At 41.3% G+C, this 22,642-nt stretch overlaps 1 protein-coding gene across 1 annotated transcript in view; it reads right to left on the bottom strand.

Annotated features, from left to right (window-relative positions):
• The window catches only part of THADA (thyroid adenoma associated), a 43,741-nt gene that overhangs the window by 5,315 nt on the left and 15,784 nt on the right, over positions 1 to 22,642 (bottom strand). The window contains exons 21-25 of the mRNA XM_010141265.1: positions 20,265 to 20,374; positions 16,114 to 16,246; positions 13,178 to 13,291; positions 11,941 to 12,063; positions 11,207 to 11,298 (exon numbers count right to left, since the gene is read on the bottom strand). Coding sequence (XP_010139567.1) covers positions 11,207 to 11,298; positions 11,941 to 12,063; positions 13,178 to 13,291; positions 16,114 to 16,246; positions 20,265 to 20,374 — 572 coding nt within the window. The remainder of the gene's footprint in view (positions 1 to 11,206; positions 11,299 to 11,940; positions 12,064 to 13,177; positions 13,292 to 16,113; positions 16,247 to 20,264; positions 20,375 to 22,642) is intronic.

The raw sequence follows: 22,642 nt of genomic DNA, 5'->3' as shown, positions 1-22,642 counted from the left end.
CTTTCCCACTTCTGCCTGCCCCAGGGTCTGTTTAAGAGGAAAGAAGGTTGTGATGACAGCAAGAAAGATTTCATGGAATACAGAGTTCATGTAAGTCAGCAAGAAGTGACTCTGATGGCATGTGATGCTACAAAGGTCGGAATTTATTCCTAGCAGTGTTTGGAAGACAGCAGTGAATCACAGCCAAGTTCCCAAAAACCAACAGTTAGTTGTTGTAGTAAAAATTAATGCAGCAAAAATATAAAGATGCAACTGAAAGCAGAAAACTTCAAGAGAAGTTGGTTTTAAGCATGAACGAGAATATAGTTTGCCATGTTGATAATGCTTCTTTAGGAAGAATGCAAAACACAGTTTTACTTTTCTCCGCAATAACCTAAACGAGAAGCCCTTATTACACCTCCTGATTGTCAGCCTTTCTTCCACTCATCTGGCACCAGTTCTTTGGCTTTATCACCTCTGAGTAGAACCTGGAGGGGCTTAACGTAAGCTAAAGATCACGGACTAACAAGTTTCCACTCCATCTGCTTTGCTCATGAAGACAATCAGCATCATCGAACTTCCAGAATGAAATTCATAAATGTTGCTGAAAACTGATTTCTCTGGTCGTTATACATGAAGCTTGTCTGATTAGCAACTTGATGCTGCGTACTGCAAGGGTTATTATCTGCGTTCATGTAACTAGTGTCTTTCTAAGCAACTATTCCATCTTCATGTATAATGAGTGTGTGAATCATTAAATGATTTAATTGCATTTAAAAAACACTTCTAAGAATAAACCCCTGGATGTTGCTGTGTTCTTTTTCAGGCTGTGCTGTACACTTAAGAGAATGCTCAAGGCGATTAAAACCGGCTGTGACACTGGGACATACGTATCATTTTACTGCGACATGTGTCAAAGATTACCTGTTTCTGTTCTCTCATTTATTTTGCAGAAGACCTGAAGGCTTTGTGACCTTGTATGCTACTTATAGCAACTGACACGTTACCGAACATTTGCAGTAAAAGTGCTCCTATTTGACTATAGCATAGGTGAGACTTAGAGAGAAGAACTCTTCCGCGGGCAGCAAGGGTCTCTGGGGGTCACCTCAAGCATAAAAACTGCTAACATCTTCGGTCATCTGACAGATGCATAGACAGATCGCTGATGGGGAAAAAATAAGAATATTATTTTTAAAAAGGAAAAATAGAACTGGATTGTGAAAAAAAAACAATGCATAGACACACACATTTAGAGAACAAGACCAAGAATGTAGTTTTCATTGAATGACCTAAGTTCTCTTCTAATTGCCCAGTCTAAAACCTGCTCTTTCTTATCCTTACACTGGCATTAAGCACAATATGTCAGATGATCCTTTGTGTTGAAGAGCACTAATGCAGGAACAGAAATTAATTTACTCCTTGCTCTGCAAGGACAATTGCTGTTGAAATCATTTAAAAATCAGGACTGAATTTAGCAAAACCATCATTCAAGGGTCCCTCATCAAGAGGACAAAAAAAAAAAAAAGGACAAATGTGATTCTGCAACACATCAACCCTGATACAGTCAGTGTGGACAAGGTATCGCTAATGCCACTCGAGCAATCGGGTAGGGCGTAGGCTGGAATAAATCACAGCTAACTTCCACCTAAAAGGGACGCCTAAAAAGAGCTGCCCGTATGTCCTAGGGAATAAAAAGCAAATTTGCTGAGAAGAGATTTGAAAACCTCAACTTGTTTTGTCTGGCAAAATTATCACAGGTGGGATATATGACTGGCATCCGCAAATACCTCAAGGGAAGCAGCAGAAAGGAAAATAATTATTTAAAATAAAGGACAATGCTGGCATAAGAACAAATGAGGATTAAATGGCCATGAATAAATATACATTGCAAATTAAGCTTCTAGTGATCAAAGCAGCAAGATTCTTGAGAAGTTTTACTCGGGAAGGCGGCACCCAGGGACTCTTCCTGCAGAAACAGGGGGAAAAGGCAAATTGTTTTTAAGATGCAGCTTCATCAGTTTATAAAAGGAATAGCACAGCGAGCTCGTTTATGAAAAGGCTGGAGTCAATGCACCAGCAGGACCCTCACTACTGCGCTCTCCTAGGACTTTACAACATGGAAATTCCAACCCCTTCTTAATCCACATGGGAATTTCAACCCCTTTTTAATCCACATGCACTTCAGCTGGGTGAACAGGTGACTCACACCTTCTTAAAAACCAAAAACCTCGAAAAGAACTGCAGGTTTCACTTTATTTGTGAAAAGAGGAGCAGAATCTTAAATTTATCCTAAGCTGACCCCATTACGGTCAGCTCCAGGAGGTGTTTGCAAATTCCAGGGCAAGCACCAGAACTGATGTTTGGGAAGAGAGTGTACACACTACTGAGAGGTTCCAAACTTGCCAGGTTTCAGAGTTTCACATCCATAAAGAAGTAACTGATAGAGAAACGAACCTAAAGAAACTCTTTCATACATGCTTATGGAATCCAAGAGTCTTTTGAGCATTCAAAGAGATGAAACTCAAACGGATTTGTGACAACTGATAAAACAATTCTCGTAATTTGAAAGTCATTCTTGGAATCTGCTCTTTCTTAGCTCCTAGGGAAAGCAGATAAGCTACATTTTTATCACGGCAGAAAACTTTAAAATGGACTAGAAAACACTGTAGTCAAACAGGTTCAGCTTCACTCAACTTTCTCATTTGGAAGCTGAGGGAGTACAGCTTGGATAAACAAAGCATTTGTGTGGGACCACCAGGCCCAAAGGGTATCAATGGTTCAGTGTTCAGTTGTTGGCTGGTAACCAGTGGAATACTCCACGGGTCAGTTCCGAGGCTCCTACATCCCTCAACTTTTTTATCAACAACTTCATTGGTGAGATAGAAAGCACCAGCTGCAGATCTGTGGACAACACCGAATTCGGACGAAACACCAAACAGTGGAAGTTCAGTCTAGGCAGACCTTGAGAAACTTGAGCCTTGGGCCAAGGGAAACCTCATGCAGTTCAACACGGAGAAACATAAAATTTTGCACCTGGACTGAATAACCCTGAGCGTCAGCACAGGGTGAAAGTCAACTGGTTCAGTAACGCCTGATGTGAAAGAACCCGGGGGTTACAGTGGACACCAAGCTCAGAGAATGAACCACCGCAAACAAGGCGAACCACATACTGGACCACATTCATGGGGACGCGTGCGGCAGCAGATCAAGGGAAGTTATTACCTTTCTCTAAGTGAGACAAAGAGGTTGCACATGGAATTCTTCCTCCCGTTTTGGGTTACTTGGTTCAGAAAAGATTAGAATAAATAGGAGGGAGTCCAGCAAGCAGCTGCTGAGACAGACAGGACCTGGAGTACATGCCCTAGGAGAAGAAGCTGAAGGAGCCAGGTTTGTTCTGCTTGGCAAAGAGGAAGCCCAAGGAAGATCCAACAGCAGCCTAGAACCACTTGAAGGAATCCAAAATCAGAGAGCTAAACTTCCTGCAGCAGTTGCAGACAGTATAGAAAGGACCAATGGCCATCAACCACAGCTTGGGAGTTTTGAATTAGGCAACCGGAAAAAAGGGGAATGAAGCACTGGAACACGTTACTCTGAGTGGCTGTGAAATCTCCATCGCTGGAGGTTTTTAAGTCCTCCAAAGCCACTGCTGATCTGATCTAGTGTTGCTAACAGTCATAATATCAATGGGACTCAAGGCAACAGGATCAAGAGATCCCTTTACGGTTTCTGCAATTCCACTTGGCTACTTCCCACTTCAGCACCACGGTTTTAGCGTTGTCTCCTTACAGATCAGTGTTTTTCTTGTCTTCCTTCGTTGTTGGCCATAGTTTGCCATCACTAGCTACTGCTACTACAGTAAACAATAGCTTCTGCTAAGAACAACAAAATTATTGAGATCTACATGGTTTTTAGTAAGTTAGTAACAGTCTTCAGTTCAGCACAAAGTATTACTTCTGCCATGGTGTACACCAGTAATTAAAATACTAGCTTGATGTGAAATAAAAATAACTGCTTAAAATCTTGGTTGAAGAACATACCGAAGAGTTTAATTCCTGAAATCACATCCCATCTCAGGACTGTTGACAAGCCACTTTCAAACAAACATTTCAAACAGAGAATTTTAGCGCTCCCACAGAAGATGAAGCGGCCATGTAATTTAGGGGGGATGCATGAAAAGCCACAATGAAGTCTGGAAAAAAACCAATTGTAAATAACCTGATGCAATCCATCAGCTAATAAGCCCAGGAGCAAGGGTGTAAAAAATTACTGTGTCCTTGTACTTTTAGACTTAACATGATACAGGACACCTCTTCAGTGACAAGAAGGGACAACTTTTCTAGAGCCACATCAAGATAGTTCCAAAAACCAATTTGGATTTCATGTGAAATGAAAAACACTGTTAAGGGGAAAGACAGATCGTTATAAAGATGTGGTGGGTTTGCACCTTCAAGAAAGATGTGGTGACTTTGCACCTTCAATAAATCTAACATTTGTTTTGTTAGGAATTATTAAATACTTCAATCCCAGAACTGTAAGCAAAATAGTTTAAGTTCACTGACTTGAAAAAACATTCTTTTATGCTACACAGCCCTAAAATAAATACTTGAAAGGAACTAAGAATATGCCACTATATCTTGGTTTTCACTTTCCTTCAGATAGAAGTGCTAGAATAAACATTCTTAGGAGTTTACGTTGCAGTGTTTTTATGAGCTTAATAACTGAACTGTCAATCAAGGCCTGTATAAATACAGTAGTTAAATACCTTCTCCTTTAGAAGCACTTTTATTTACAAGAGAGCTAGCCAAGATTTCCAAAGGACTGCATGGTCTGGTTTCCTTTGATCTCTGTTAAGTACAAGTTTCTTTCTACCTCTTGTTTTGCTATTTATTATACCCTTTGTGAAATCAGGGACAAAAAGCACTGCACTGTTCAGAGCACCTGCACTGAACAAATACTTCAGGAAAAGCGTGACTTAGAGGAGTCATTATGCAGCACACAGTTTGCTAAAATAACTTGTAAAGTCCTTTCCAAGAGCACTTTTTCCCCCCCATACTAGCAAGAGAAGTAATTGTACAATGGGCTCAGAATAAAAATAGGAGAACATTATTTAAAGCCAACATCGTGGATATGCCCTAGTACCTAGATCAACACGTTATAAAACACTCAACTTGGATACACATACACAAATGTATAAAAAGTTATATATAAAACACAGTCTAAAATAAAATATAAATTCCACATATATAAAACAGTTATTTTTAACAATTTTTTAGGAAGTCAAACTGTGTATATGCATCAGTGTGCCCATGTGTGTATGTACATACATGTGTATGTATACAGACACGTATAAATAAAATTAAGAGATGTGATCACCTCTACAAACTCTCCAAGAACGCTGTTCAACCACTGCCTAGACAGCTATTATCTTTAATCTCTTGCCACTGTGAATTTTGCCTCCAAAGAACCCACACACTTTCTCTCTGTTTGGAAGTTTTCTCTGAAGTGTAACTGCTTTTTCCTTCCTATGGTGAAGTTAATGAGTAAGGGATGTGTACATTATGCATGGAAAAAAGCAGTAATTGTATCAATTCATATTAATGAAAATTTTCACCACTACGGCAGAATCTATATTGTCTACTACCATGGTTAGGTTTTGACTGGGTTTTGTGTCATTCAATGCATTTTACTCACTTGGTAGAAACAAACATTAACATTATGCCCCTAACTTACCTGAAACAAATCAATGGCCTGAAGTTACCTCAGGCCAGCACGTACTTTTTTTAGGATGTTTCACTTTGAGTTAACTTTCATTCCAGACACATTACCATGTTCATCCTCCTCTTTTCTGGCTCTGACTTAAGGCAGCATGTTATGGAGACCCTTCCTGCTCAGGAGAGCACAGATACACGTTTGCACGCCAGTGCTTTAAGTGGGTATTTAGGTCGCAAAGATTTAACCGGGTTTTATGTGGATTAATGTTTTTCTAACTCCCTATATATTCCTTTCGATCTTTAAACATTTCAGATAGACACACACACTGTGTTCCTAAAATCAGCAGAAGTCATGCAGACATGCAGCATCCTCAGCCTCACGGAGAACAGCCCATGTTTTCTGCTACGGGTGATTTTAGATCAGACTTGTAAAAGAAAGAGAATAACTGAAGTACTAACAGAGAGGGAAACAAATTCCTCTAGGAGTTTGCTTTCAATTTGTGTCTATTTCTACACGAAACTTTCATAAGCTTTACCTTGAATTTACAAGTTAATAGCACCTTATAATCATTATTCCTATTATAAAGGCACTTAGAAATAGGAAGCTTGTTCAAAATTATGTTTAAACAAGCATGCTGTTATTGAACTATTAATGAGTAAAAGCCCGTAACGGTTATCTGAGTCAGCCGGAACTTTTGTATGTTTTCTTGAGACAGTTCTGAGATTAAGTCTTTTAAATCCATCAAAGTCAATTGAAAAAAGAGCCAGAATGTTAAAAACAAAAAAGTTGAGGAAAATAAATGTGGCCTATTTTTGGCAGACAGAAGGGGGAAGGATTTCTTTAACAAAAACAACCCACTCACAAGACGATGTACTGCACCAAATCCTTAATAATTACTTCACAAGCATTCACTGGAACAACTAAGGCAGCGTGGAGGGAGCAGGCTGCAAAACCTGGCACCGAAGGAGCTAGAGGAGGAGGACCGGAGGAGTTTACAGGGCTCAGTCAGCTTGTGAAACCTCACTGAGAGTGACCTGGTATCTCAACTGAAAAGCTGCAAGAGACCGAGGCTGCCAGAGAAAATCCACTGGGCAATCACTAACGGGAGCCAAGATAAAGCAATCCCAACCCTTCTGCCCGCAGCACACGGTCCATGTGGGACAGAGCTCAGAGGCCCATTTCCGGAACCGAGCTGTGCCTGCGTTTCCCTGCTGGAGCCGGCACGAGAGCCTCAGCACCCCGCTGCCCCACCACTGGGGCCAGCATCCTCTCACAGGCAGCTGGACCTCAGCTGGCCACAGGGCTTCTGCCAGTGGTATGTCTCCAAGAGTTCATGGGCTAGAGCCCATCCGAGTATCACCTCTAGCGAAACTCTCCCAGGGGCTCTCTGTGCCATTGCAGATGACACATTAGTGCCACCAAAGTTTCTTTCAGCTTATCCCGAAAGCTCCTCCACAGGTAACACGGACCCATCTCAGAAGTCCTATCAGAGCCCAGCACGATGCACTGCAAACGTCTAATGAAGTTGCTGTTAAGCCCGACAAAACATCACTGATATAAGACAGACTTTTCAGCTGTTAAGCTAGAAATACTGGAAGTGTTAGCCTGCCCGATGTGGAACGTTCACCAGGAATGTGTTTTATGTACCTCAAGCTACGACTCTAGAGCGGCTCAGTGAAAAGGAAGATAACACCAGCTTCATTTGATTTAGGGATAATGTTATTAAAACTGAGGTTTGCACTAGAACATTCAATTTGCAATGTTTTCCTCTCACCCTTCACAGTGTAAAACGCAATTATTCACGGTCTCAAAAACCTTAGTATTCATACGAAACCTTAAAGAAAAGCACGAGTCAATTTAGAAGGGGGGAAAAAAAAAAAATCAACTCAGTTAATTTGGTTTTATTCAGTGACCTTCAAGTGTCCAAGCAACCACTTACTGAGAAGTGTTGAACACTCGACTTGCAATAAAAACAAAGCAAGCAGAGGGCAGTCGTGCACGTTGACTGCCTCACAGCCCATGGCGCATCTTCAAAGCCTGTTCTCATCTACAGAGTTTACATCCTGTTGTAATTAGAACGATACATTTCTCCTTTCCAACCGAAGTTATTGATAGTCATCAACATTTACTGACAGCTCTCAATCAAAATAAAGACTTGAAGGAAGTTCTGTGTTGATGGCAACTAAAGCTGTTCCTTTCTTTTCAAACACTGAGAGCATGGCTGCATCCAGACTCAATTTCCCATGCAGTAAATAGAGGCTGCTAGAAAACGTGTGTTGGGTTGGCAGCTCTATTTTTATGCATATGCATTTTCCCTTCACTAGATTCTAAATACATAAGAGCTTCCCTTCTCCCAGAATGCAAGTACATACATACACCAGTTACTTCATGTAAACATCACCAGGTCACACTGTACTGTTTCAGCCTCACTTAAAAAACTGCTTCTTAAGCAGGATCTGATTACGTATCCTGTAGAGCGCGATGCGGAGTGGTCCATTCAAACTTCCAGTGAAGCCTTAAGAGCAAAGTTTGGCTTCAGCTCAAGAAATCCCCCTCCTTCACTGACCCAGTTCTTCCCTCCCCAGTTGTATCAACAGAGCTGTTGATGCAAACACATTGCAGATGACCCACAGCAGAGCCCCAGCATCAACTGAACCAGCACAAACGAGCAGCGGGAGCCATGATGTGTAGCTGGTAATTTCTGCAGCCTGCATCTCCTCAAACTGCAGAGCAAGTGCTCAGAGAATGGACCTTCCCAATTGAGCATTGCCTTGTCCTCAGATTGAGACACACAGTTCTGGCTGACCTTCCTAAATGCCTTTTCAGTGATGACAAAGCCCAGCTCAACACGCTTCCTCAGCTCTGCTCTGCAGTAGGGATGGCCACTACAGATGTAACTTAAAACGTCTGTCAGCAGAGTTAGGCCATCCCCTGATTCTCCTCGTCACAGAGTGAGGGGGCCCTTTCACACAGCTGTTCTACTGCAAACACCCAAACTGACAAAGGAACATTTAGAGGTTAAAAAAAAAACACCACCACAACACACACAACTTAATAAAAACACCCCGAAATCAAAGCAAAACCCCAAACACATCCATTTTTTACATATCCCTGGAAAAAAAACCCAAAATTAAATCACATTAGTGATCAGGCACAGGTTGTATAGTTCATTCAGTCATTCAATCCAATGCCTCACACCACAGATCAGACCATCAAATAATGGACCCCCATCGCGTTGTCACCACGTAAACACCCTGGCTGCATGGCAGCTATGAGATACAAAATTAACATAAATAGTGGATGGACGCAGCATCCACACACTAAAAGCAGCAAGAGACATCAACAGGCCTGTAATTTTTGTTTAAAGGATGCTATATACGAATTTTTGGTGGAGGTAAGAGGAAAAAAAGGGAAACATAAAAGCAGCACGTTAATGAAACACTTCAGTGAAGTTGTCAGTACTGTCCAAGAGAGCTTCCTTCTGGCAGTCTCCACAAACTCTTCAACCCCTGAACTGTAGCAGTTTCATAGCAAAACCACCAGAAAGTCCATCCTTTTGCAGCCCAGAATAGCTCAACAATAAAGGTAACTCCATGCTGGCACGGAAGAGACAGACTTAAACCCCTCATCTAAAAATTGGACAAACTGGAAACCTGGTGAGGGTCCTAATGGCAGCAGCAGAGTTGGCGTCTGTCTGTCCATGGACAGACTGCCCCTTGATCCAAGCGGATCAGCCTGCAGGGATCAGAACTAGCAGCTCAAACCCAGGTGGCTCACACAAGCGCCTAGAGATGCAAATTGCTAAAATGCCGGTGATTTTGAAGAAAACAGCCAGATTCAAGCATGGAAGAGGAAAGTTACTTTGTTTTAATATATGAATTCTGTTCCAGCAAAACACCAACCAAAACAAGTTTAGAGCTCCCCAGGAGAAGTGCCCAAGCGCAGCTGCACCCCGGGGATGTGGCTGCAGGGAGCTGTGCAGCAAGGGTGACACCTTGTGGTGCCAAACCACTGAAACACCGACTTCTTCCCAAACACAACCCACCTCAAACCCACCAGCCGAGTTCAGAGGAAGAACCTTTACAAACGAGATAGCCAGACAACCTCTTCATCATTCTCCTCTTAAAGCAGTATCTCCTGCAGAGACAGGAGCTGGAAACTTGTAATCAAATCCTTCTCCGTTTTCATAGCTCCTGCCTCTCAGACCTGACTTGAGAAGGGTTTTCCATTCCCACTGTGCAAGGAGTTTGTAGTAGAAGTGTTTGTAGAAGTGTTTTCCCATTTAGAAGTGTTTAGTTTCCCCTATTAGAAGTGTTTTCCCATTCCCCTTCAAGAAGCAAGTCACCAGTGCCAGTTACATAAAAATTAATGCTGTTTCTTGTGAATTCCATTCAATCATGTAAAAGTTCACTGCCCTTCGTTCTGGGACTTCCACATTACTGTCTACAGCTCCACAAAGAGAAACCTCAGCTGACGTATCTCCTCACACTGCAGAACTTAGTGTGAGGTTTCTTCCTAGGATCAAGGGTTAAAAAGCTGAGGTACTTGTCTCTTTCAAAAAGTGCTCAATATCGAAATTTAAAAAACCCCAACTTTAATTTTTGAAGGTAAATGGTAACAATTGCCTTCTTTCAGGAATTGCATACCTCGTCTGTGATTTGAAAATCCATTAGGAACTTCTGAAATAGCACAACATCCATGGTGTGACCACACTATGGCCCCACAGACTCACCCAGGAGTATTTTTTAACGAGTTTATTCTGCAGTCAGGGTTATTTTCACATCCCTGTTAGAGCAGAAATCTCAGGGCACGGGCATGCTTCATTTGCTGCAGAAGCTAAAGGAAGGGGCTGCAGGCCAAAGAAAACATGGGGGTGCTTATGCACTAACTGGAGGGTGCAGAGAAAACAGCAATACTCAGGACAGGGGAGTTTTATGACTCAGAAGAGAACTGGTTTTACAAAACAAAGTGAAATAGAGGATCTGGAGTGGGACTACAGAGTTCAAGGGCAGAACCCCTTGGAAAAGATGCAGCTTTACAAGCTGCAGGTTTTGGAGCTTGGAGGAAAGGGACACGAAGGAGGGACAGAGTGAGAAGACTAAAGAGAAAAATCTCAAGTTAGTAGGGGTGAGATCACCTCCAGGCCTCCTCTGGAGGGAAGGGAACACACATGGAACCACTGCTCCTCTTCTCCTTCATCCCCCTCCCTGGAGCCAAGAGTGATAGGGCCAGTTTGTGACCACGAGAGAGACCGGGCATTGGGAAATGCTGCTGGTCCCAAAACCTCTCGGCAACATTCCCCCTCTGCGAAGCTGCACGTGAGGACAAATTAACTCTCTGTGCTTAAAAGCAGATATTTTTGGCCCTACCACTTATTTCTTGGCAGCACAGCCTAAGCAAAGCTTGATGTTTTTGTAACATCCATGATTCAAATATATCCCTACAGCAATGTTTTCAAATTGCTGTTGGCTTAGGTCATGTTTGCAACTTGCAGTTGGTACCAAGTGAAGCTTACCTGTTTTTTTTGGAAAATTCATCCTTCCCCCTTTTAACCCCAAAGATTCTTGTGATCAGAGCGCTAAAAAGCAGCGTAGATGAATTTCTCACCTAGAGGAAAAAGAACATGTTTTACAGATCCCTTTGAAAAATACTAGTATTTGTTTAAAATAGAGCCACTGATGTACAGTTGAAAAGAAACTGCTGAGCACAGAAATGATTAATCCAGAACTTCCTTCCTCTTAGTCAAGACCACACTAACAGAAAGTTCAGGTTTTGTGGAGAAGTCCATCTTTACTGCAAGGGATATATCTGTATTTCTAGTGGTTCAAACCATTCATCCTTAATCATGGTGGATCGTGAAATGTCCCACCTTCATATGCCATATGGAATATTATATTCTATTGAAAAGCACGGTAACAAGTGAGAATGAGTGTAAATGCACTCCTGCTAGCTAGGAGCACTGACTCAAAATTTAACAGCCAGATGTATTTTTACCTATAAGGTAGTCTCTGCTTTTTGTCAGTATCCGCGCTTTGCATTACAGAAAAATGAAACAAAACCAAAAAAATGTGACCAAAACTATGACTTTTCCACAGACCTACACTATTCTTCATTGTACCTTAAAATATTTCACCATGTAACAATCCAGAAATCGTGGTTCTGGTATTTATGAACATGACCAAAGCTCCACTCAACAGCACCACCCTCTATCCTGTTAAATTAGGGAGGCAAGAGCAAGAACAGACTTACTGCCCAGACGGGTGACATGAAACCTAGAATTGCTGCTTGTATTCCATCTGCAACATAAGGCATGATGTTTTCACCTAAACGCGTGTCCCTGAACAGCGCCCGCAGGATATTTAAAGCATGAACCTGTAGGTTAGAAGACATATATATATTTATTGGAAAATCTCAAACTTAAAGTACGTTAATTACAGCAGCGAACATGTGAAACAAATACTCCATATACACATTTACACCGCTTTAGTTCCATGTTAAATACATGAATACTCCTCTAAAAAAGATTTGAACAGTGCAGCAGTAAACACTTGTAAACCAACTACAGTCTAAAAACATATTCCTCTAACAAGTACGGTCCAGGCACCGCAAGCAAAGGCCAGCATTCTTTTTTCCTCAGCTTATCATGGCTGTAAAAATAACTTTCAAAGTTTAGAATCATCTTTTCCAACATTCTTGACATGCTGTAGATACTGTGAGAAAAAATAAACTACACTTCACAGGAAGCCAATGTTAAGTCAAAACTGACAGCCAGGCCTTCTGCCCCATACGGAGCATTTTCTGGTATTCCTCTGCTCTCTGGAGGGGAAGGTGATAACCTGGGTAGCTGCACAGGCTTTGACAAGCCTACGTAAATCCATACCAGCAGAAGATCTGGCAGAGCCATTAGAACACACTTCTGTATACTGTCAACAAGCTGTGGCTTGCACTTCCAAACAGAAAGATGAAGTGTTTGCTAACAACATTTTGAAGATAAAGATCTTGCCTTTAAAATACAATTTTTATGCATTCCAAATGTAGATATTTAAGTTTTAGCAGTCAAGTATGCATAAAACCCCTTTTCATGTAGTATTTTACTGTATACAAAATGCTCTACACAACTCATTTCCTCTCAATGTAAACAAATGTTTGCTTGTTCATTTCCTTGTAAACAGGAAATTACCCTTTGATTTGTTTAGAAATACCACAGGCAGTAAACTGATCATACAAATTCAAAATGAGTATGACTGTAGTTACTGCACTAGAAGAAAGAACTATGAAATTATCCTAATCCAGTTTTTAGTATCTTACACAGCTGCAAATTCTGGTGACTTCGTAACCTCTGCTCATGCAAACACAGTTTAAAATCTAGCTACAGATAATAAGACCAAAATACCCTTATTAAAAACACACCCCAGTCTCCTCAGCTGTTTGAAGCAAAGCAAACATTTGTCTGACAGCTGCCTTCTGGTGAGAGGCTCTGCTGTACCTGTGGAATTACACTTGATGATTCGTTCGAAGGTGCAGCCAAAGATACCAGTTCTTTCATTGTCATCTTCAGCAAATCAGATTTGCCCTTCTTTGGTTCTGATGCTAACAAGGCCTAAGGAAAGTTTAAAAAAAACGGAAAAAATATAAGCAGGTGTTTCTAGTCATTTTTAATTTACTACCAGTTCTGCTCCACATTCCTGTATTTACCATATTACAGCTCTCATATACAGAGACTAAAAAATTTGTGAAGTTTCCTTTTTAACCACTTTGTTTTGTTCAAAGCCTCGTAACATTCAACACCTCACCAAGAAAACTTTGCTCATACACTATCCATCTGCCTATGAAAATCATGCACTAGAAAAATCCTAGTATTTATTACAGCAAAGTATCTGCCATATTACATGCACTTACATTTCCTGGTACATCATTTTTGTTTAATAACATACTATTTAAGACGACACAGGCTGGCCAAAGAAAAAATCCTGCTTTGCAAGTCAGGATAAAACAAGCAGCACATTTTTGAAAGGAGAAAAGAGACATCCATCTCGGAATCGTGGTTCAATGGGTACGACTTGTTACTGAGACTAAAATCCTCTATTTTAGTGCTCTACAGTTCAAGACTGGAGTTAAAACAGTCTTCTTCTCTCTTGTCTAGTAGCTCTTGTTGAATTTGTCCAACTTATAATAAATGAATAATCATAAATCACTTCTAATAAAAAACTACTATCCATTTGTGTTTGGGGACCCAGAGTCCGTTCAGCATCAGTTTGAAAAAGATATTTAATAGTGCTTTACACCACGTAACAACTACCAAATGGACCAACAGCAAACCAAATGAGGTATAGAGGTTAGGCAGCAACCCAGTCACTGTCAGTTTATCTGTACCTTTAATGATGGGAGAAACAGAGAGGGGAGGGGAAAGCAAAATACTCATCAAGTATAAAAGAGGAGAACGAAGACTAAAACTTCTCACCCTAAAAATCTAAAAGCTGTTAAATAGTAATTTCCCTCCGCTTCCTCACTCACTAATTGGAGCTGCACCTTTGTACTGTTAGGTAATAATATTTCTGTTTTAAATAGGGCATTTAAAACGACCTATAGGTCATTTAATAGGTCATTTACAATGCTCATAACCTTAAAAATTACATGTTATCATTAAAACAGATGTGTTTTAGTAAAACAAGAAAAAACGTCACAGGAAGCAGATGGCAAGGAGACCACACGGAGCCTCGATTTTATGCATGAATAAAATAACCTCATGGTAGTGCTGTTCGGATACGCATTACAGCCTGGATCTGTATTCTCTACACGCCACACGCTGTTTAGGGCTCCATCCATTTCAGCGAGGGCAAAGGGCACGTTCAGAACCACTGCCAAAGAACCCTGTCACCCCTCTTCACAGTAAAATTACCCTTCAACAGTAGATTATTTCAGACTAATCCCAACGATCATTTCAAACTCTCTCATTAATTAGACTAGACTAACTTCATCCTCTTCCAGAGCCGTCAGGATAGAAGCACCTGACCTGTTCATTGCATAGCACAAGCTTTGCCATGTGGGCGCAGTAACGTCAGCCGGCTGCAGGCTACACGTGCGGTGGGATACCGCTGGGACCACCCAGTCCTTACATTAGACAGCGTAACTTTTTATATGAAAACTTGATTCAAATGTGTTCGGTTTTTCACATTCTCAAGATTAACACTAGGTAATGCCCACTGGATTCAAACTCTGTGGTATGAATGGGGAAAACCAGAAGACATGGCATCTCCAAATCCATTTTGCAGACAACTTACAGATATAAGAGGGAAAGATCTTTAACTGCTGAAATTGGAAAGGAAAAATGTCTAAAACCAATGACCTTTGCTGCCTAGCACACACACATCTAGCAAAGCCAGGAGTAGGCTGTGACTGACATAAGAGAGGTCAGACAGAAGCAGGCTGCCTCAACTTTCTCAAGGCAAACTCACAGTGGAAAACAAGCAAGATGAATTATTCTGGCAGGGAGAGCCTGCTCCCAGCAGTCCCTCAGATTCTTGGAACGTTCTTGAGACTATACTTTGGCGCGCGGATAAAGTTACGAATCATCTAGTTAGAATCTTGACTCGTTGAAAATTAAAACGATGGGAGGTTAATTTAGGGGAAAGCAATTAGGAGCAAAGAAATGGAAACAGGTTATGTGTAATCTGCAGGACCAACTCTGCAGTGACTGAGCCCACAAGGATGCAGAATAGCTGCTGCATATGGCTGCGAGGCACTCAGTGGAGGCGGTACCTCGAGCAGAGCCAAACGACTGCCAGCCAGCCTGGCAGCTGTCAGTTCTGAACGCAGCAGAAGCCGGAGGCCGGGTTGTGTGGAGCTGATGGTGACATGGGGAGCGGGAAGATGGTGGCAGCACAGCCCCAGGCCCACGGATATAAATCTTCAGTGACCTGCTCATTCACTGCACTGGAGAGCATCAGTCAGCAGCAGTTTGTGCTTTACTACTGTTCAATGGACTTCCCCAGTCCTTTGTAGTATTTCCTAGGCCACTTTACAATTCTGTGATGGGCTGTTCATACTTAACCACCCTCTCACTTTGCGTGGAAGGAACACAGAGTTACATCGTTAACAGAGCCTTACTTAACCTAGGAACTAGTTTATGAATTTGCCAGGATTATTACAGTGGCCACACAGAGCCTAAGCTCGGTCTTTTGAAATGCTATTTCAATCTACCTCAAGCCAAAAATCTCAAGAGTTACAGAACTGCAGCACTAAACAGCACCAAACATGGTTTAACTACACGTGGCACCTTGGGTGCACAAAGGCAATCACAGCCTGTATAAAAAAGTGTTTGACCAAAAGGGGTTGAAGTAAAAAAAATAAATACCTACCTAAGTGTATTCACCAGACATTAAAAAAAGTAAGTAGGTCAGAGGTAAAAATGTTGGTTGGTACCTGTATGTAGAATGGAATGCCCGCACTACGTCTGGTTGCACATAGCGTAGACGAAGGATCACAAGATTTGATTTCTTCCAACACACAGCTTAGCCACTGCTCTGGCATCTTGCACAGACTCTCATCATTACATCTACAGGAAACGTGAAACAAATACATCAGACACTAGGACAGAGTCAAGGAAAGCATAGAGAAGTATTTCCTACGATACGTGAACATCTCCAAGCACATACACATGTTTTTTCAAGAAATAAGACGGAGATCAAAAAGGGAATTGTACATTTTTCCAATGTTGGTACAGATTATATTAACCCTGATTATTAAGGGCCACTAGGAAAAGATTTTCACTGAACAGAAAACAGGATTCTGTGCTTTAGCACTGCAACTGTTCTCTTCTGGCAAGGACTATTACCCTGTTCTGGAGAAGAAAACAAAGACATATACACAGCAGCCACTGCGTAGGAAGTGACGCTTCACGTACCTCTGTTGTCACACAGTAGCTGACACATGACCCTTACATTAACTCACATCTACGGTTATGTTTAGAACCGTACAAAACAAAACCGAAGCCCCTCACAGTAAGTTCACGTTATGTAAATACTCCTGCAAATTGGAGCAGCAGAAGGAAATGAAAAACAAGACATATTGCTCTTTGTAAAATACTACATCAGTCAAACTTCTGGTAAAGCACCTAAATTGCTCTCTTATCGTCAAACACTCCTCTGCAGTTATAAAACTCAGCACTGCTTGAAAGCCAAGGACAAGGAGAACTCAAGTCTACCTCAGTTGCTGGTGCTGATGAGTTCAGTGAAATGCACGCTGAATGGGGTGCAAGAGCAGCTAGTTAATCTTATGCCAAAGGGTCATGCATTGTTACAGACATTTCTATTAGCGGGACGTTGTTATGAAAACCTGTCACGCTGGTTTGACACGTGATTCAGAGCACAAGAAAGAATTAATCACTGTGGGCAATACAACTGCAATTATATCAACCATGCAGGACTCAGCTTACCTAAAAATATAAACTATAACTAAATTCATGATTAAGCAGTGAGACCTCACAGTAAGACAACAATCAAGTTTTTTTACCTAGGCAACTGAAATGAAAGAAAAGCCAAAAGGCAGCAGGTACTGTTGTGAAACCAAAACGTAACCCAAAGATCTGTATCTCCTCTCTCCTTCTTTACTCTTCTTTTATTAAATCTAGAATTTAGCTAGGCTAAAAACCTGATACTGAACAACAAATGAAGCTTTCATCTGCAGTGAAACCTTCCTTTTCTTTTACAAACCAGAAAACAAGTAACACAGAAAACACAGGTCACAGCAAGTGCCAGAAAGATCAGCAGAAGACACAGCAGACTTCTAACTCTTCAGCAATTCCCTTGGGATTTTCACCACAGGTTTCCTATGCAGCTGCCAGGCCTTCTCCCTGTCTAAGGGCAGCACCTCTTCCAAACTGCAGCCAGCATGTGAAGCATCAGTCCGGAACACGAGAGACATGGGGCTTCACACGAGGCAAGTAATCTCATACCACAGCATTGAAGAAAGGCACATCAAGTCCCAAGCTGGAGACAGAAGCAATCAAATTAATCTGGCAACTAACAGCTAGCTCTCTTTTCTTTGACTTTTTCTGTTGCTTGCTTTTGGGTACACAAAGAAGATGCAATTCTAGGCTTGAGACCATGCAAAACTCCTCATGGCTCTCCCCCGTGGGTCTCTGCAGCTCAACTCTGCTTTGCAGTTCTCTTCATCCACTGCAAAAACTACTCCTTCCACGTCTGCGCCTGGCCTTACCCTCCTGGCTAAGCAGAACTCAAACATCTTGGTCTGGTCCCGCAAAGAACAGTGCTCATCTCTGCAGTGTGTTACCTTAGCAGAAAGACAAATATCCCAAAAGACACATTCATGTCTGATGTGGTGCAGAAGAACATCAAGGAAATATTTTCAAGTTGCTATGTAGCACACTGAATATTTTATTCTTAACTAAACTGAGGGGTTTTCTCCTCCTTCTACTACTACTGAAAGGGAAGAAATATACTGAAATTCAGAAAACTTGAAACTCCCTTAAAAATGCATTGCTTTGATGTTGCCAGAAGTAATTCTACCTTGTTCAGTCACCCAACAAGGCTTTTTTTTTTTTTTAAAGGTGAAAGAGTTACTGCTTTAAAGTTAGAAACATTAGAGAATATTGACTTTGCAATGGAGACGGCTACTCCCTTAAACTTGGCAGCTCCATCTCCTTATGGTCTGGCAAGAAGAGTATTGTCTTAAGAAGCAGGTAGCCCTAAATTTTAAGAATAATGAAGCTCTACAACATGAAAATGGTGGACTTAAGCTCAAATGTCATTTTCCAGAATGAAATAGTAATTACTTTTACCAGATCAAACAAATAGTGTTGACAACTAAAATAACAACACAGCAACTCAATAGACAAATTACTTAAGATGCATGACAGCAAATGTTTTTCCACAAATTTCTGTCTGTCCGTCTGCTGGTTGAAACAATTTCATACATGCCCAAACCTTGCTGTGGTCACTATCAGCAAGTACAAAAAGCCTGGCAACGCAAAGGCAAAGCTAAACCCCTCTCCCTAACTCATACAGCTCTATTTTCTCCTATTCAAAATTAATGGTGTGTTAAGAACAAAGGGTCGATCTTGGATTGGCCTTCCTGGATGTCAGTGGTTTGTGGCATGAAGTTCACATGACCAGAAGGATTTTCTACATGAGTATATCTGAACTCAGTGTTTCCAACTGCTGTACTCAGCCCCTTTTACACAAATCCCCACTTACACAAATGTATATAATATATATAGACAGACAAAAAGGTAAGCAAGAACAGACTCGCACGTCAACTTCTTTTTTAGCCTTTTTAAATAAATAATCAAATATCAAGTAAGGTTGCGTGAGCTTTCAAACCACGCAGGCCAATTTACAACATCTCAGATTGCTAGCACATAAAAGGGAATAATAGACCTTCTACAGATGCATCACCGCCAGAAGCAGGGCTTGTGGTTTAACATCCCACTGGCGTGCAGCATGAAGGCCACCAGCTGTCAAATACCAATTTCTGTAGCAGTGCTCATTTTTATACGCAGCAACACCAGCAACATCCCATACCAGAGACCAACCCCTCAGTGCTGTTAGGAAAACTGTGAGAGGGAAGACACAGGCAGCTGGTCTGCTTAAACACACCAAAAAAATTGTTACCAACACCAGATTTATTCTAACTTAAAAAAAAAAAACCCCACACACAAAAAACCCAACGATCTCAACAAACTAAAACTACCCTGTCTTCCTTGCACCACACCCTCAAAATAAACAAGAAACAGATGAGTGCTTCAAACTGGCACTGTACTTTGATTCCCCACCTGGGGAAAAAGAGGAACCTCGGTTACTTAACCTGGCATTGGTGTGAAAATACCTGTACTTCAAACTGAAAATCTGACTGGTCCTTCCAAAACCTACATTAGAAAAAAACCCACCAAAACCCACAAGGTCAGAGATTTTCATTTGACTTATTAAAAACTGGATATGAAATAATCACTATATATCACACAGAAACAGTATCAACACTTGAGGTAGGTAACCAAGCACGTCATGGAAATCCTGATGCTCTTGCCCAGACCTCAGGACAATTCTGCTCACTTAGTTCTTCTAGGAAAGTGTAACATTACAGTGGGAAAGAAATAAAGAAACTTAGAGGATTGTGTGTCACGTCTTGTGATGTGCTGCCAGGTAGTCTCCCAGATGTCAAAACATACAGCGCAGTGACAAGTGGTAGAAGTTTCCAGGAAAACATCCTGGCTGAAACAAAAAGTCTGGCATTCATTTTCACAAAGGGCCAAGGAAGGGAGGGTGGGGGGAAGAATTCTACACTCCCACTGTTCCCAAGAGCTTCTGAGACAGAAATGGAGGAAAAAATGCATTAAACATCTGTATTGTCTTTCAGTGGCTAAGCACCATCTCTAACCGTAAGTATCACAGTCCAAGTCACAGACGTCACGTCACTAATGTCATAATCACGCTTACACCAAACTGGAATAAAATCCACATGAAATCAAGGATCTGCAGCACAGCCCGCGTTGGGATCGATGCCACAGTTTGGTAAAACTATTACATTAAAAACATAATGCGTTGCCCATCATCTACCTGGGAAGCATTTCCGTAAGTTGCACAAAGCCAGCGTACGCCAGTTCAAATGCACCCCGGTGCCTTGACTGCAGCAGATGATGTTTAAAGTAATCTCCAATATTTTTAACCTAAAAAAAGAAAAAAGCTATTTGAAATTATATATAACAGTCCTTCTCCCGGTTGGACAGGCCGCTGGCAAAACCAAAAAGCAACTGCAGTCCTATCATAAAACAACAACAAAATATTTAATTTAAGGATAAGAAATACTACACTCAATTTTTCAGGTTAAAGGGATAGTTTTATGTCCTTAAAATAAGGTCAAAAGTAAATAAAATTAGCTATTTGTCTGGGAGGAACACACTCAGATTTTAAGAAAAGAAAGGGCGTACTTTGATTCTGAGAGGAAACAAACTTCGAATCCTTCTTGTTTGCCTTCGCTCTTACAAAAAATCACAAAGAAAATATCTACTAAATCACAACAGCAGAAACAAACATCTACAGGTATGTCGGAGACAGGTAAGAAATTCAAACCGCAGAAATTGTGCCAAAGGGAAACAATCTACTTTAGCTATTTCTAAGGTTCTAGGATTCTGTGTAATTGCCTTCGACTACTAGAAACAATTAGAAAATAAAAGAGGTGCCGTGTGAGAGTGACATTTAAAAGTCCCAAAAAGCTGAATGTTCTAACTTTGACTCCTAGTTCCTTTCTAGAGCTCCCCCAGAACACCGAGTTTTTAAAGCTGCCTGGAAGCAAACAGTTCCACACAATCTCATTCCACAAAAAGCCGTGCTTCCATAATTTTTGTCTAAACCTCATCAACTTTGAAGGTCTAAATCAAACTTCCAACATAATGAGTTTGAAGCACATATCAAATACTTATGTCATGCAAAATGTTCTACACAAGTTCCAAAGGCTTCCTCACGAAATGGTTCTTCCAACCTTTTATGTAAAACCAAGCATAAAATCATGACAAGTTTTGTAAGAAACTCTGTTTATTGTGTTACTTATTAAAGAATATACTTCAATAGTCTGATGAGTAACTAAGATGGTTGATGTCGCACGTAGCTACGTGGTTTTTCACCCTACCATTAAGTAATTCATATTACCCAAGCAATGAGATTGCAAGTAATCAAAAAACAAAATATTGGAGACTATGTCTGTCTCCTTATTACTTCCTGCTGCTAAAACCCACCTACTGGGAAGCAAACAATAACTGGAGATATTGGAGCTAACACAGTTTTCTCTGAGTGGGTTTTAAGGGAGTTTATGTCCATACAAGGTTTCAGTTTTCCAGCCCCAGAGCTGGAGTTAGGGCCCTTTTTTCAGAAGCAGATGACCCACAGACACACCAGCTCTCCAGGTGTGTCAACAAAACCAAACCAAGGAACCCATCACACACAAATCAAACCACTGTCCTGTTCTACCACCACCCTTATGTTTTTAGAACAAGTCATACGGAGTTTCTTTTTTTTTTTCACTATTAATATTTCTGAGCTTTTTCCAACAGCCACATGAACTAGCAGCTTACTTCAAACTGAACCCTGCCATATTCATTTCCACTCGTGGGCTAGAGCTCGAAGAAGAAGCACTGCCGTAACTTGCTTTTCGCCAGTGCCACAGGGCTGACCCCAGGGCAAGTGTATAACAGCATCACACCATGCACTAGTGCCCGGCTCCCCTGTGTCATAAAACCAGTACTGCAGATGGCAGGCTGAGGAACATGTCAAAGAATTCACATTTTCTACGTCACAAAGGTCCACAGCAACTGTAAGAAAAGGTGACCTGACCAACTTTGCTTGCACAGGAAATGATGCCCCAGTTCAAGGTAAAATACTCAAACATGGAGTAGGGAGCAAGTATCTTAAATGCATTTGATCATCCTGGTCAAAAAAAAAAAACCAAACCTACACTACCACAGGTCAGTCATACTAATGCAGCCATCACCAACTGACAAGGCCACGCTTGCTGCTGACCCCAAGAATGTCAGTGTTCAAGACACAAATTCTGTGCAAGAGGTTCCTTTGTGACTCCAGATCTTACGTTCCTGGCATTAAGATGCCACTAAAGTAGGCTCCCTCACTCTAGAGAGCACTTTTTTCAAACCCTTAGGAGCGGATGGCTTTAAACCCTTAAAGGACTGCAAAAGCACCTCACAGTAGGAACAACTAGTAGTCAGTGAACTACTGCCAACCAGAGGAGATACAGACTGATGAAGACCCGGGGAAAGGAGGTTTTTTGGTGGATTTGGGGGTTCCGTTTGTTTGTTTTAAAAACCCTTCCTTGAACAGAACAAACTGCAAAGCAGCAATGGAAGTCTGCACTTGTGCACCAGTGGCACAAGCAACAGGTAGGGAGGGTCATCAGTACTTAAGTGTTCTGCGTACTTCAGCGTCCC

Source organism: Buceros rhinoceros, unplaced genomic scaffold, assembly GCF_000710305.1.
Source record: "Buceros rhinoceros silvestris isolate BGI_N320 unplaced genomic scaffold, ASM71030v1 scaffold34208, whole genome shotgun sequence".
Classification (NCBI taxonomy): Eukaryota; Metazoa; Chordata; class Aves; order Bucerotiformes; family Bucerotidae; genus Buceros; species Buceros rhinoceros.
The sequence above is the reverse complement of the archived record's forward strand: the minus strand, read 5'-3'. Positions and strand labels throughout refer to the sequence as shown.